The sequence below is a fragment of the Solea senegalensis genome, linkage group LG21 (assembly GCF_019176455.1).
Source record: "Solea senegalensis isolate Sse05_10M linkage group LG21, IFAPA_SoseM_1, whole genome shotgun sequence".
Taxonomy (NCBI): domain Eukaryota; kingdom Metazoa; phylum Chordata; class Actinopteri; order Pleuronectiformes; family Soleidae; genus Solea; species Solea senegalensis.
The window spans coordinates 8311450-8327586 of record NC_058040.1 but is presented as its reverse complement, the minus strand read 5'-3'; the positions used below and the strand labels follow the sequence as shown (position 1 = coordinate 8327586).

The 16137-nt window shown below is 39.2% G+C and overlaps 1 protein-coding gene and 1 non-coding gene across 3 annotated transcripts in view; both read left to right on the top strand.

The window, feature by feature from the left end:
- The first annotated feature begins 99 nt into the window (after positions 1–99).
- On the top strand, positions 100–181 carry trnas-aga. The gene has a single exon. It is a non-coding gene; the product is annotated as a tRNA-Ser (tRNA).
- A 3003-nt stretch (positions 182–3184) lies between these two features.
- plpp1a (phospholipid phosphatase 1a) overlaps positions 3185–16137 on the top strand; it is a 15473-nt gene continuing 2520 nt past the window's right edge. Inside the window, exons 1-4 of one of the 2 annotated variants that reach the window (XM_044012583.1) lie at positions 3185–3685; positions 8631–8782; positions 9971–10251; positions 14091–14148. In XM_044012583.1, coding sequence (XP_043868518.1) covers positions 3379–3685; positions 8631–8782; positions 9971–10251; positions 14091–14148 — 798 coding nt within the window. In that variant the 5' untranslated portion in view covers positions 3185–3378. Of the gene's footprint in view, positions 3686–6673; positions 6829–8630; positions 8783–9970; positions 10252–14090; positions 14149–16137 lie in introns of both variants that reach the window. The other variant, XM_044012582.1, reaches the window with a different exon arrangement.

Sequence of the window (16137 nt, the reverse complement as noted above, 5' to 3'; positions counted from 1 at the left end):
TGACAAAAAGTCATAGGTTAGTATGTCGTCCAAAATCATGAAAAAACATCATAGTATAGTCTGTCGTCCAAAATTTGACAAAAAAACGTGGTCAAGAGTGTTGTCGTGGCCGAGTGGTTAAGGCGATGGATTAGAAATCCATTGGGGTCTCCCCGCGAAGGTTCGAATCCTTCCGACAACGTTGTTATGTTTAGCAAAGAAAAACAATGGTAAAAGCGGTCATACTTTAGTATTTCGTCCAAAATGTGACAAAAAGTCATAGTATAGTAAGTCATCCAAAATGTGACAAAAAAGTCATAGGTTAATATGTCGTCCAAAATCATGAAAAATCATCATACTATTGTATGTTGTCCAAAATGTGAAATATTGCCACAAAAGCCTAGGTACAGTATGTCAGCCCAAAATTTTATTGCAAAAAGTCATAGGTTAGTATACGTCCAAAATCATGAAAAACATCATAGTATTATAGTCAGCCCAAGGTGACAAAAAGTCATCCCATAGTATGTCAGTCCAAATGTGACAAAAAAGTCGCATCTATAGTAAGTCAGTCCAAAATGTGACAAAAAAGTCATAGGTTAGTATACGCTTCCAAAATCAAGTGAAAAAAATATCATAGTATAGTATGTTGTCCAAAATGTGACAAAAAAGTCATAGTTTAGTATATGTCAGTCCAAATGTGACAAAAAAAATTCCTAGTATAGTATGTTGTCCAAAATGTGACAAAAACGTCATAGGTTAATATGTCGTCCAAAATCATGAAAAATCATCATAGTATACTATGCCGTCCAAAATCATGAAAAAACATCATAGTATAGTATGTCGTCCAAAATGTGACAAAAAAGTCATAGTATAGTATGTCGTCCAAAATCATGAAAAAACATCATAGTATAGAATGTCGTCAAAAATTTGACAAAAAAGTCATAGGTTAGTATGTCGTCCAAAATCATGAAAAAACATCATAGTATACTATGTCGTCCAAAATTTTACAAAAAAGTCATAGTAAAGTATGTCGTCCAAAATGTGACAAAAAAGTCATAGGTTAGTATGTCGTCCAAAATCATGAAAAAACATCATAGTATAGAATGTTGTCCAAAATGTGACAAAAAAGTCATCCTATAATATGTCGTCCAAAATGTGAGAAAAAAGTCATACTATAGTATTATAAAAATTCATAGGTTAGTATGTCGTCCAAAATCATGAAAAAACATCATAGCATACTATGTCGTCGAAAATGTGACAAAAATGTCTTGAGCAACTACTTTGCTCAAGACTTGAAAGAGATTGGTTCAAAACACAGTGTCGGAGCTTTTATCAATACACCATCATCACGTGACCAATGATGTTCAACGATCGGGGTATTGCTTCATAGTTCTTTACTTCAAAATGTTTCAAAGTGTTTCATTTACTTTATCCCCCATGCTGTTGAAACTTGCATGCAAGTATATGTGCATCCCAACATCATCCGTTCCTGCGAAAGGATTTTCTCCAAAGCTGGGGAGCTGGTGAGCCAGAAGAGGAGCAGACTGAAGCCTGCCACTGTCGAAAAAATTCTAAATTTCTAAATAAAAACCTGTGAAGACAAATAATCTGTCTGCTCCTGTGAATAAACATTCCTCCCCGACCATACAAGTCCTCCAATGACAAACTAGTATCTGGACACTAGAATAAAACACAAAAACCATGACTGTTCAGTCTTTTCTAAACTTTTATTGCTGACATGGGATTGAAACAGTGTCAGTGCTTCAGTCGTGCTCTTGCTTAGGCTTCAGTTGTCCACCAGATGTCCCCGTCACTGAAGTGTTGAAGCTTTGAATCTTTTTCGACATAATTGTTTGGAAAGCCTTAGTGCTTCATAAGGCTTCACTTGCCCACCACTGCAATACACAGGCATACAGTATATAACAGGCCCCCAATTTTTTTAAGTGATCAAAGCCATCTCATTTCATTCTTCAGCTGTTGAGCCTGTGTCTGAATGATTCTTTCCACACAAGCCAATTACTTCAGATACTTGGGTGTCTTATATCACTGGTGGCTAATCTCTGAATACTATACACTCAGTATGAAAATCTGATCCAGTCCACGTCTTTGTAATTCCATAACTTCCATATTTATGTGGCGTCAGAATCAGAATAAGCAAAACTCGGTTGTCTTTCATGTCAGAAAATGAGGCTCAGCACACAGCAGACAAAATATACTGTATTTACTTTTTTATTTGCCAGACTTTATTACTAAGAGAAGCATCAAATTGTCACAAATGCCTGAATGTTTGAGGCTTTTACTCAATAATTTACTTTGTGGGTCATAAAATGTATAATTGTTTAATAAAGGTTTCTTCTGGGCAGTGGAGTTTATGGCATTTTTACATCTGCATGTGACTGGCAAAGGTTAAGGTTCATGTGACATGAAAGTGCGAAATGGCCACCAAGGTTAAATACTTAAGAGTTCTTTATTTAAATTTCACACACTGTAAGATCCAGTTTTACTTCTTTAGGTGGTTAAAAAAACATTAAAAGGGATGTATGCTCACTTTTTAAAAACATTTTAATTCAAAAAGAGAATATCAAACCAAAATCAGACTCATAATAATTGCCAGAAATCCTCGCATAACATCAAATCACTGTTAGTGTATACACTTTTAATGGACATGGTAGGATTATTTATTCATTAAAGAAATCCTATGAAAATCAAATCAAGACATTTCTATCCGTAGTATTTTGCAACGTAACCTCCAAACACTAGGTGGGGTAAGTGAGCTGATTACAAAGCCAGTTGTGAATTTTAGCTTAGCTGCCATGTCATGGAAAACGGTACTATCACTTTTTGGGTTTTATATCAGAATATATCGAAATTTACATAATTTAAATAAGAAAGACAGAGGGATTCGATGACTCAGTGTATACTTTGATGTTTCATTTCAACATCTTTATTCTTATGTACCTGTATTTGGGAAGATTTAATTGTTTTATTCCAACGGCTAATATTTCCATGTTTCCATGAGTGCCTAAAATTTTACATTAAGTTTATAAAATATTGCTCTGAAGTGTATTATTGCACATTTTACGTGACTGCATTTAAGTTTTGCGGTTTCTGTTCCTGTGAGGGTCTTTTTTCCGATACTTCAGCTAGCCCTTGAAGGCAGCACCGGTCCTTCAATGGCTAGCAAGAATCGGATTTTCGGATCAATGTAACGAACACCTCGTGGGCCACCGTCTTCAAACACCAGTAAAGGACACATGTGTTCATCAGCAACCGTTGATGACTGACAGCGAGTCACAACCTCGTTGTTTTAAAAGCTAAAAGCATCTTTTTAACAACAGTCATGGTCGGCGGGTGCGGTCTACGGACGAGAAGCGATTCTCTTTCGCCAATGTACGGCGAATGATACGCTTCTCCCCGCCGCGGCCCGGGCGGTCTGGTCTATTTGTCCGTCTCCTAGATCCGTTGTTGAACCATCTGTTGTTGCGGGTTTTTTACTCTCTGTCGGAACCAGCGGGCAGCGACGTCCCAAGGAGGAGCAGCTCCTCTTCTCCACTCCTCCACTCTCCCACCCCCACCGCCGGTTTTTATCACAGGGAGGACGCACCCACCACTACAAGCCACTCGACTCAGAGACAGACAAGAGCAAACATGTTTGAGACCAGAGGACTCCCTTTTGTCCTGCTCGACATAGCCTGTCTCATCCTAGGTATGTATTTAAACGCCTTTTACCTGCTGCTGTCGTTGTTGCTATTGTTGATATAATCAGATTTGTGTACTGATACAATAATCCTCATGTTCGGATTGTAACAGTCATCACATGAAGGGAGTGGTGAATATTCACCCTGCACGAGTGTGTGATATTGAAACTCTACTGCGTTTATTTTAGCCCCTTACAGGCAATCAATCAATGATCAATATGTATGCTGAGTATCTTGCTTGCTATTGATTTATTTGACCAAAAACAGTGAGGAAACCCATTGTCTTTGTTTCCATTGTTTGCTAATTACTGCCACTCACCGCTTGCACAACGATTGAAGATGTTCCCAGGACATGCAGGGTTAGTAGTACTGTGTTGTTGATGGGAACATGTTCTACTAATGCAATAAATACAATAAGTACAATGTTGTAGTAATAAATCAGGATCAGCAATATTAAACCAAATATTGGAGGACTCAGTGTTGGCATAAGCAAAAGGAAAAATCCAATATGCTCATTAAATCCTTTGTATCTCGGAAATTCTTCACTAAGTACAGAAACATGTTGTTAAGAGGTGTGTGCTGCCATCATGTGAGCAGAGTCTTGTCTTTTAAATGGACAGTTGTAACATCAGATCATGTCTGTGGTTAATGACTTACTTGAGATGTAGAAAAACTACATTGGACTGATATTGTTACCAGTATTGAAAAAGTGGTATCACCCAGTGCTACCATCTTTCAAGTGTTTACTCTGTTGTTGTTTTGACTCACCTACAGTTTGCTTACCTATTCAAAAAAGACAAAGTATTGTATTTTATATAATATTCTTGCTGGAGTACATGTAAACATGGATTCATATTGCAGCTAACAATTATTTTGATTACTATCTGCTTTAATAAATGTTAGAAAATTGTGACAAAAGGTCCTGAAACTCAACGGGATGAATTCAAATGCTGTGTTTTGTCTGAGTGACTGGCCAAAATGAAAAGATTATGACTTGTACTAACTATCATTTTTGGAGATGGAGCTGATGTAACTATGAGATCATGCAAGCAGCAAATATTTGAGACTTTTTTTCTTCTTCAAGAAAGTGACAAATTCTGACTCATGTTTCATTCACTGAAATATTCAAAGTTTGTTAACTTATGCATGAGTGTTAACTGGTTTTCTACTCCCTTAACAAATACAGTGTTTAAAATTCTGCAAAATTTATTTGTGAAGTTGCAGCTGAACATCCCTCACCTTCCCTGTCCTTTCCAAGTTTGTTGAAGAACTGAACCTGTGTCATCTTCAGTTAGAATCAAAACTCATTTTTCTCAGTCCATTCTAAAGTCTTTATATTTGATTATAGGAATGACTGTGGCGTCAACAAGGCACTCCTGGTTCTTTTCTGCTATGTCAGCATATACCTTGTCTCTCAGGCTGATCATGGATAATTGATTTGTACCATGACTCACTGAATTATAGCTTCCCTTGCACAGACTACAATATGCATGAAAGGTGCTTATCACCATAGCATTATGAAAAAATAATATTTCAAAGATCCCCTGCACCTATTTTCATGACATACTGTTTTGCAATACTATGCATGGGCAATTCAGTCATTTGTTGACATGGTTTGAACACAGTAGGTTCAATTATCCAGTCAAATACATCACATATGTGCACCAGATACTTCAAGACTTCAACACTTACCCACGTTGCACATTGGACCATAATTAGCCTTGAAACTGTCTTTGAACTGAGAATTATTCCGAAAAACAAAACAAAACCCATTATTATGATTGTTATTTTATGTGTAGAGGGACTTTGACCTGGTGATGAACTCCCAAGGCTACATGTGCTACATGTAGAGTGAGAAGCAGAATGACTGTACAATCTCAGTGTGTTGGTTTGACTGATGACTGAAGCCAAGTTGATTATTCTGCACATGCACACACACCGTTAAATTGTTATCATCTGTGAGAGCCTCCACACTGAGGCTGTTAGCAGCAATCCTGCATGGCTGCATGTTACCAAACACTTGTATACGTGTAATATGACCACATCTTTATACGTATGAGAACTGAGAGATTTTTATTTGTTTTTTTGACTTGTAAAACAAGCAGGTACTGAGTACGCTACGGGCTGCAAATGAAGCATAGTTAAATATTTAATGGAAAAATGTATTATGTCCTGTTGCTGTTTGTGTGTGTGTGTGTGCCAGTTAGCCCTTGAGTGAAGGAGATGAGAACAAAATAGAAAGTGAGTGGGGGAGGTGGGGTTTTGCATGTGTTTCTGTCCCAACGTCCAGCTGCTGTAGCCATTCAGCTCAGGGTGGCACAGCTTACGGTGTGAACAGCTGCAGAAAGGGCAGAACAAAAATACCAAACTAAAGTGAGATAGAAGCAGTTTGTGGGTAAAGGAGCATCTTTGCTGCGTGTAGTCTTGCTCTTCCTTTTTATTAGATTTGTTAGCTCAGCGACGGCCCCTCATTTTGCCAGAAAGGATAAAAGACTTCTTATCCTCGCGTCAAAGTGCTAAACAGGCCAAACAGCCAGAGAACTGAGAACTGTAACATTACACTGAGACTTTGGACTTACTAATCAGCACAATCTGTTATCTTTATGGTATTTTATCTGTAGGGAGTGTAAGGTTGTGACCACACTTCGCTCCTTTCACAGCTGAGTCGAGGCTCCAGGGAGAAAAAAACAAAAACACAACTTTACAATTCTTTGGAGCAACATAATAAATTGTGTTTATTATGTTTATTAGTGTTTTGTGTTGTAATGTACTGAGGTATGGGTGAACACATTGCTGGTTTTAGTTTCTTCACTTAGGTTATTAGCAGTAAAAAAAGATGTGGTTTGGTCATAATAACAGAGAAGATAATTTGCTTTCTGTAGTTTGTCAATTCCCCTTCCTCAACTTTTTTGTTCTTTCAGCACCTTCTCCATCTCCGCAGTGTTTCTCTGTACCTCTGACCTCTTGTGGTAACTCCCCCTGATCTCTGTCCACAGGAGGTCTGCCTCTGGCAGCCTTTAACCTGGGTAAGATCCGTCCCTACCAGAGGGGCTTTTTCTGTAACGACGACAGCATCAAGTACCCTTTCCACCACAGCACTATAACCTCCACAGTGCTCTACACTGTGGGCTTCGCCCTGCCCATTAGCTGCGTAAGTAGGAGATGCTCACATCAACAACTACAGGTGTAACTGGGTGCAGTAATGCTGACATTATTGCTCTCAGTTACACATGTTTTTCTTTCATCAAGAAAAGTCTCTAAAGACGAACAGAGCCAGCAAGACCAGTGCATTAAAGAGCTAGTACTTTTCCAGAGCCTGGTCGAAGGATAATTCAGAATAACCAGCTTCCTGTTGGATGCTACACGTCACTTGAAGGTCCAGGGTGTGTGAATGAATTGTGCATCGGATGGTGAGACCGGTAGATGGTAGAGGGTAGAAAGTGGATGGATGGGTGAGACTGTTAATTGTAAAAATGGAGGACTCCTCTGCTCACCCCTCCTTCCCAAGAACATAGGGGAACTATGGTGGCTTTGCGTACTAGAAATGACGTTTTTCTTATTTGTTTGTGTAGTAAGCTTCCACTTTTTGATTTTCAGAGCTGCTGTAGAAACATGGCGGTACAACAACAAGATAGTGGGCTCCCTAACGCCAAGGCCTTTTGCCTAAACTACATTTAAGTCCAATTCTAAGGCTCTGAAAACCACATGATTTACATTTTAAAGCAGGTATAGAATTATACAAATATAACTATGGGTAGTAATACCCTCCTAAAGGTAACACACTGGACCTTTAATTTGTACGATGGCAGCATTTTGTCTCAGTGAAACCAAACACTGATTCTCCATCAGATGTTTAGTTCTTTTCAACTAAAGACAGAGGAGGATGTCCACTTACAAACAACTGAAACGAATAACGTCTCTTGCAGACACACAAGTGTAACAGTCTTTGAATAAAGCATTTCTTTATATTACTTTATTTATTCTCACCGACTAAAACAGGATTTATAAAATGTTATGGGGATTTTAATCGTCTCTCAGTCCACCCCAATGTCAATATTTAGCTACCGAGCAATTTTTGTTACTGTTCATGAACAATCCATCCAAAATATACACACGCACAAATGATTCTATTAATGAAAAATATAAATGACACGAGGCAAGTTTGAGCATTTAAGTTTTTTTAATGTTGACCTCTTTTTGCTGTTGCTGATTAGTACAACAGATGTGCAGCGTGCGCTCTTTGTCCTTCTGTTCCTTAAAATAGCTGGAATGCTCTTCTGGACCAGAGCGATTGTTTTCAGAGAAAGTGCTGCTGGTGCTTTTGCATCTCTGTGTGGGTTTGGTTTCTATTTTTTGCTGTTGTTTAATCAATGATTTAATTCTTCCAACCCTCATCTATGTATCACCAGTGTTCATAACCTCGATCTCTAACACTTTTACTTGGTTTTTATGTCACTGCCTTTTGAACATATGTGGGAATTTATCACATTTCAGAAAGTCGGTTACCATGAGAGGGAAAGTTTTTGCTAATGGGAAAAGGGACGAAGGAACGCCGATTGTCAAACGTGATCGTGTGAGTCACGTAGGGAACCACTGCTTCTTCTCACATGCTGACAGCTTCGGCTTCCTGTAGGTCTGTTGGAGAGACATCCCCAGAAAAAAACTCCATCACAGTCTCTCAGAGGGAAAACAACATGTGCTTCACTTTTCAATACCTTGCTCAGAAATGTCATTTTGACTTTGCTCTATTAACATTCACTCTTTACCAGCGTTTTAACACTTTGACCATTAACACCTGCACGCTGAGGATGTGGAGGAAATAACACAGTTGGTGTGAAACTCACACGTGGGCTTCTCCTCGGCTTTGCATAGCCACAAACACTGTTGCATCATGGGTCTTTTATAACACACATTTCTTTTGCTTGTTTTTTTCTCTCATTGCCTCTCTGCTAGCTGGACTCCCGTTTGCCATACTCAATTTGCAACACAGTCCTTTCCGCCGGGGCTTTTTCTGTAATGACGATACAATCAAGTACCCCCATAAAGAGGACACCATTTCCTATCAGTTGTTAGGAGGTGTTATGATTCCCGTCACAGTGCTCACTGTAAGTGCATCCGTTTTGTTACCTGCAAACGGTTTTGTCTTCGATACTAAATTTACATCTGTATTTGCAGCTTACGCTGACCCAATTCTACACCTTTTAACTTCTCTATTTTCTCTCATACTGTGCCATTACTTGTGTTTACATGATTCTCTAATGTATGTGTTTTAATTGCTTGAATCTGCCGCCCCTCGCATTAACTGTAGTTTAATTTCCGGCAACAAAACTCACAGTGATGCATTTATTTAAAAAATACCCACCATTAATGTTAATGTTAAGTTAATTCTCGATGTGGCCCAAGACACAAGCAGTGACCTAATGATCACTATCTGTTTCAAAAGAATGGCACTGAAAATGTCCAGAATACAAACTCGATCCATCCAATAAGCAGCAAAAGAGACAAGATTGCTGAATGTGTAAATCTGAAATCCAACTTCCTTTGTGAAAATCTTGATATGTATATGCTGCTCTAAGTTAAATTAACCTTAAATGTTCTGCGACCCATCAGCAGATACTGAAGGCAGAGCAGAAGCGAAACAAACGCACTCTCATGCACCTGAACCATGACCATTTTAAACAACGGGAATTAATAACTCGTTCCTCTGATGTATCACACATCACACATCACTATGAACCTACAAACTCAAAATGACACCAAAAAAAAACAAAAAAAGTATTTTGGATGACTAGATCACAAATGATGTATTTGAAGTGGACTTCCTCCTGTGTTAATTTTCATATAATCAATATCTAAGAGAGATCCAATAGGTCGAAATGTTTCAATTAATTATGCTTTCTTTCCCAGATTTAGGAGAAAGGCATGACGTCGCATTCATGTCATAAATAATGAATCTTTATGTAGCAGATTCCTCGCTTTGTGCAAAAGTAAACAAAAAAATCCACTTACCAACACATATCAGGTTTGTTTAATCAAACTGTGCTGTTAGGAAGATTTTTCTTTTATTAAAACAATTGGGCTGTGCTTACGATGACCAGATTGTAGCTGATGTTCATCATTTAGAAATATGAGATGGTTAAGTGGCATCAATCTTATCTAATTGTCATTTATTGTATTTTATTGGGGAATATTGCTGGCTCTGGTGTCGTATATATTTTGTTCACTTTGTATCTTTTCAACATTTCCATGTGTCTGATATCGCTCACTCGTTATCTCTTCCTTCCTCTTTACAGATGATCTTTGGCGAGTGCCTTTTAGTTTATCTAAATCGCATCAAATCCAAGTCGTCCTTTGGCAGCTACATTGCCTCTGTTTACAAAGCCATTGGCACCTTCCTCTTCGGTGCCGCCATGAGCCAATCTCTGACCGACATAGCAAAGTATTCTATTGGCCGACTCAGGCCACACTTCCTGGACATCTGCAGGCCCGATTGGAGACAAATCAACTGTTCGGGAGCGGCTTATATCGAAAACTTCACCTGCACTGGGGATGCGACAATGGTCAATGAGGGCAGGTGGGTTTCGTTCCTCCTTCAATTGTTTCAAGTTGATTTTAATACTGAATTCTCGCTATGTGCTCCTGCTATGTGCTCCCACAAATTACTGAGCTCAATATGCAACAACAAGAGCTTTATATGATAGACTCCAACAGGCTGCTTTTCTGTGCTACTGGGAGGTGATTTTAGTTATTGTTTTTACATGATATTTTAAAGACAAAACAATGGGATGTTTAATCAAAACAATAACTCCGTCAGACCTATTGGATGTTGCCGTTTCAGATTTGAACTTGAACCGCTCCAAAGTTGTGTTTTGTCGCTTAACAGAAACCACACAAAATGTGCCAGAATGAAAGCCCTACACCTCCCACACCTGCATTGTTATGCAACAGTCACGGTGTGAGGCACAAAGGGTTGTAGTTAAAATGTGTCAATGAACAACTTGTGTATGATTATATATTTATTTTACCATTTTGCCTCAGCAACTGTTTATGTCAGTATGCTTTCCCTTCTTAGCTAAATGCTACAAGTAATAAACCGGTTACACGTTGGATATTTGCAACGATGGCGTCACACTCTGTGAAGAAGCCAGGGTCAGACCACAAACTCTTAGTATTTTCTCATTTTGAAAACAAGTTTACATATAATGAGAAAACCTAATAAAGTATATAAATAAGGAAGCTACAGCGCAAAATATAAGTGATGAAAAAGTCATGTTCCTCTTTGTGTGGAACTATGAGTGTGAGTCTTGAAAACCAAAACAATATTTCAGTACAATCATAAAGAGAATGGAGATAAATGTGTCATTTTCAGATTATCCAAAGATTTCAAAGGTTGAAAAGTTGCTATGAGTTGACTTTGAGTAGTACCCCCTTTTTTTTATCAGGTTATTCCCTTATCGTCTCTGTTTGCTGTTTGAAGGTAGTGTGAGGCAGCGTTTGTAGGAAGTTACAGTGTGAATCTTTAATAGTACATCCCAACGGAGATAGAAAATGTGAGTTTCTGTTTTGATTATAATCGGCCTCTTATCGGCTCATAGCAGGAGGAAGCATATTGGGAGGAGAGGATATCCACTTCTCATTCTGATGTTGTTGCAACCACATGGAATTGTGTCAGGTTTAGAAGCGGAGGCCTCAGAAGTGACATCAGCTTGTATCAGTGGTTCAGAGTTATGGTCGACAAGGAGCTTTCATCTCTACTTCAGTTTTTTTCTTCTTTTTTTTTAAATGTCAGCTTATTGTATTGAAAGGCCAAAGTGTGCATTGTTTTCTGCCTCTTTCTCTGAAGTGCAGCCATTGAGTCTGAGTGGAAATGTGCCTACTCACCCCTCTCGCTCCCCTCTGGGTTACATGCTGGGGTGTGGTGCACAATTGTTGACATTTCCTGGAGCCTTATTGCTACTCTGCAGACTGTTCTTTCACCCGGAGCTTAAAGGGACAAATGTCTCACAGCAGGAGAAGAGAAAACCTGGTGAGTCGAGGAAGAAACCCCCAAGGTTTGGTTTGCAGATGTCCGAGTGTCGCTAATAGAATTAATGAACGCAGCAGGAGAGGATAGACGCGGTTGTGGCAGGCTGCTCTGGGTCATCTTACTGTAATATGATTCCTTCTTTTAACTTCCACCGCAGAGAGCAGGCCTCCTGTCAGAGCTGTGTGCATTTGTTATCATATGAAAGGCCATCATATGTGTACACAGAGCTTGTGTGTAAATGATAAATATAAGTCCTCTCCTAAGATATGAATACATGTGAACTCCCAAATGTTTGCTCCTGATAAAAAGCATGAATATGCAATGAGTGAGGCTGACGTAATCATTGTTGCTGCAAGGACCAGCTGGGGTATTTGTTACAAGGTCTGTCAAATCATCTTGCAAAATAAACAACAGTGCAACTAAGACGGGAAGAGGCTGCACTTGTCCTCAGCCCACACTAAGCATAGTTTTTCACAAGGAACATGTTAACATGCTGTTTTTTGGCAGATATGTTTACCACGTTCAGGATTTTAATTTACTCTGTTGCCATGATTCATCAGGTCCAGCATTTTCTTTTAAACAAAAACAAACGTCTTCTCATAAATGTGTGTAGATGTTCCGATTTCTTTGCTCCGTAGTGACAAAGAAACCACAAACAGACACAGAACAAGAAATGGAACATCTTTGGTTTGTTGACAAAACAAGACATTTGAGGTTTAGGAAACAATCTATCTATTTTATTGGTCAACCAACTGATTGGACAGATGACCACGTATCAATGGACATTTATATCATGTGAAGGGTTACCTGAAGATGGACTTAATAGTCACATGATATTGGGGAAAATGGGTACAATATGTGGAGCCATTTTTCTTCAAAGAGATTAAATAATTAAACGTACGCTAAAGTAATAATGAGCTGCTACAAATGGTTTTATTTATTATCACTGTGCTCTCTGGATGTATGTAGTCAAGTTTAATGAAAAGGTGGGAGATGGATATATATTTTTTCTCAGCATTAATACATATGCCCGCACTTAATTTTATTTACGATGTCGTCTTCGCTGTTTTTTTCTCTTATCTTGTCCTTTACTCTAAGGTACGTATGGAATAAACAATGCGCACAGTGTGGAAAAACAACTCTTCTCGCTAAAAAGAAAAGAAAAAAAACCTATTGATTAATCAATAAGATAATCAACAGATCAATGTGTAATAACAATGAATGTTGGTTTCCACTATACACACATGTTGAGAAATGTCAGTCTGGGCCATGGACTTCATATAAATAGTGGACATATGTGTAGATTCTCATTGAGTTAGTAGAAACTGGACTGTAATTTTTGTCTTGAAGACCGCTCACTCAAGAGGTTTCTTGACGTCTGAAAGTTCATGGAAACGGAGGAAATAAGTGTAACTTCATTGTGCTCTAACCACATCATTGGGCTACTCCAATGTGTGATAGAAACTGCCATTGAGAGTCAATTACAGTCATTGGAGAACTCCAGGTTGCTCACAATGGTCATTCACGACGACCTGATTGTTATCAGTGCTCCAAAGACCATTGTTGGTCTCAATTGCTAGTTTCAGGTCTTCATGAATACCACACGATAAAGCACGGCACATATCACCAGCGTTATTGGCGGCTGGTATTGCAGGCGCCTGAGTGCAGTTGACCAAATTGTGAATCTCCAAGACTTCAAAAATTGAGTTCAAATTCTCCAAGGTGACGACGTCACCACCAGCTGTCACTTGGTCTGATCCAAAGTGAGTCTGTATTTGAGTGTGGGACTGTAACACTGCAGGGGACTTTTCAGCGGATTGACTTTTGTGTAACTTGGCAGTGGGGGAAAAAAAGTCCCCAAAGAGCAGTTTTAATTTTTCCACATCTTCTGTGGTCTAGTAGTCGTTTGAGGTTTTTTTTTTTTTAACCTTCCAAATTTATCTGGATGGCTCAGTAAAACCTGCTTCCTGGAACAAGCAGCAGGTTGTTGTTCCACAACGCTGTCTAGACTCTGAAATACACAACCTGAGCTCATTCTGCTCACTCTATGAAGAGTGAGTGGAATAGCAGACCAAATACACCAGCACAGTAACATTAGACTGAATGTGTGTGTGTGTGCACATTCAAGGCTGTTGCTGCAGACGTGGTCCAGACAGCACAGCAACTGTTTTTATAAACAGGAAGTAACTAAGGTAGTGGGGGAATGGAGGGGATGCTCCTGCTCACACTGCAACAAACACACTCACCTGCGACTGAACATCAATTCCAAATTGTGGTGTTGGGCTTTTACATAACCAATGTTTTAAAATGTGCCAGTGTTTGTTTATTTGATGCAAATGATTTGATTATGCAGCAAAGTGCTCAGCAGTTCTCTCTTTCTGTTGCAGATTATCCTTCTACTCGGGCCACTCCTCTTTCTCCATGTACTGCATGCTGTTCCTGGCTGTAAGTACCTGCACCACTCGTACAATATTTACTATAAATTAAATTGGTTTGTTTTCATTTTTTATTTCGCCATATCATAAATGCGGGGTTGCCAACATCCTAATAATAAAATAAGGAACTCCGTTATAGTGCATATATTGTCCCATGTACCTGATATACTGCACTTTACATGACAATTTTGCTGTTTTAAAATAGTATTTCTATTAACTCTAGTAACTTTCCGTCAACCACATATGAGTTCAAAAATTAAACACATCTTGCCGCGTCTCCTTTACTACGATACACAGGACTCGCAGTGAACTGGACGACCAGTTAAAAGTGCCAATTTTCTGTTGGATGACAGACAGATGGAGAGGGACTGACAGCTGGAGGAGGATTTTATTTCCCCCTCATACACAATCTTCATTAGTGGACTAATCTGTCATGGTTTGGCTCTGACCTCATGATCAAAAATAAGGAACAAAGTGTGCTCCACATCTGTTCAGTATGGAACACATCCTTGTTTTTTACGGACCGGTTAGCAACCCTACACCAATGTGACGGTGAAAGTGACCACTTCATCTTAAAAGAAACTGTGCAAAAAATATACCAGTTTTTGTACCTTTCCCACGTACATAGCTACAGCTAATTACCTACTTAATATTTTGTTCTATGCAACGTTCTAAGCAGTAAATATGAAGCTTTAGCCCACAGTTAATTAGTCATGGGCTGAAAAAAGTAGTGGTCCTTTTTTTGTACAAAGAAAAACAATTTTTAGTTTGAGCTTGTGAGGTGTGGAGGTGCAGGTACTGGAAGATTTTGTGGTGACTTGACAGAACCAGAATTTGTTTGCAGTTGTTGCTAAAGCTGGGGAAGTAGCGGGCATGTCAAAACAACTATAGCGATGTTTGTTTACCCTTTTAAACCGTCTCGCTCTCTACATGGTCACTCTTACGAGAGCTTGATGCGTTCAGTTTCAGATTCAGAAAACTGTATTGGTCCCAGATGGACAATTCATCTGTAGCTTCCCATACACAATTATCATCAGTTCACACATACACAAACATACAGCAGATCAGGCATTTGGTGTCAGACAACAGGGACGGAGAAAATTAATAAATAAGGTTTCTAAAATTTGTGAAAAATTGACCCCGAAAATTTAGTCGTCGGACAGATGAGGATATGAAAGATTTGGAGAACCTAATTGTTCTGCTCGGGGGTAAAAGAAACTGGCGACCTGAGGGTTGAAGCTTGAACTCAAATGCCAGGATGTTTTGGGCCTTTTTAGATACCCGATCTTCCCAGATTGAACACCGGTCTCTGTGCCTGACCTCCATTGATTTTGCAGCCGATGTTTACAATGCTGCTGAGAGCATTTCTGTCCTTGGCAGAGAAAACACTGCCTGAACCAACAAATACAAGAGAATGTTAAAAGACTTTCCATTATATATGTTGGCTTTGACAAATCAAGTCATGTGTGATCTCCCCCAGGCTTTCTGTCGTCATCAAAAAATCTGCTGAAACCAGTCGGTTAGTGTGAACTCCAAGTCTTTTAAAACACCCTGTTAATGGTAGTTTATTTAACACATGCTTGATGTCCTCATCTCACTCTGACCAGGAAAGTGACTGTGAGTCTGACGACCTTGGTGACTGTTAGGTCACCTCACTGTTGTGCTCTGTGATTTGCAGTATCTCTGACTTGGGTCTGATATTTGCAGTGCAGATTTGACTGCCCATCCCTGATAAGCATCTTTGGCTGCTGATTCATTCTGCAACGGCAGATATAAATAGACACGGGGGGCGGGGGCAAAGTTCCTGGCACCAGTCCCTCGGCTCAGAGTGCACATTCAAGTATGACAAACTGATATTTACGTCCGATATTTAAACATTTACCTTCACATTCTCTAGTTGTTTCTTCCCCCGCCTCCGTTCAGTGGAAGAAAAGACATACGACAGGAAGTAGATCAGATTAATGCTTGTCCCTGAATCAAACAAACAAAAAAATAGACA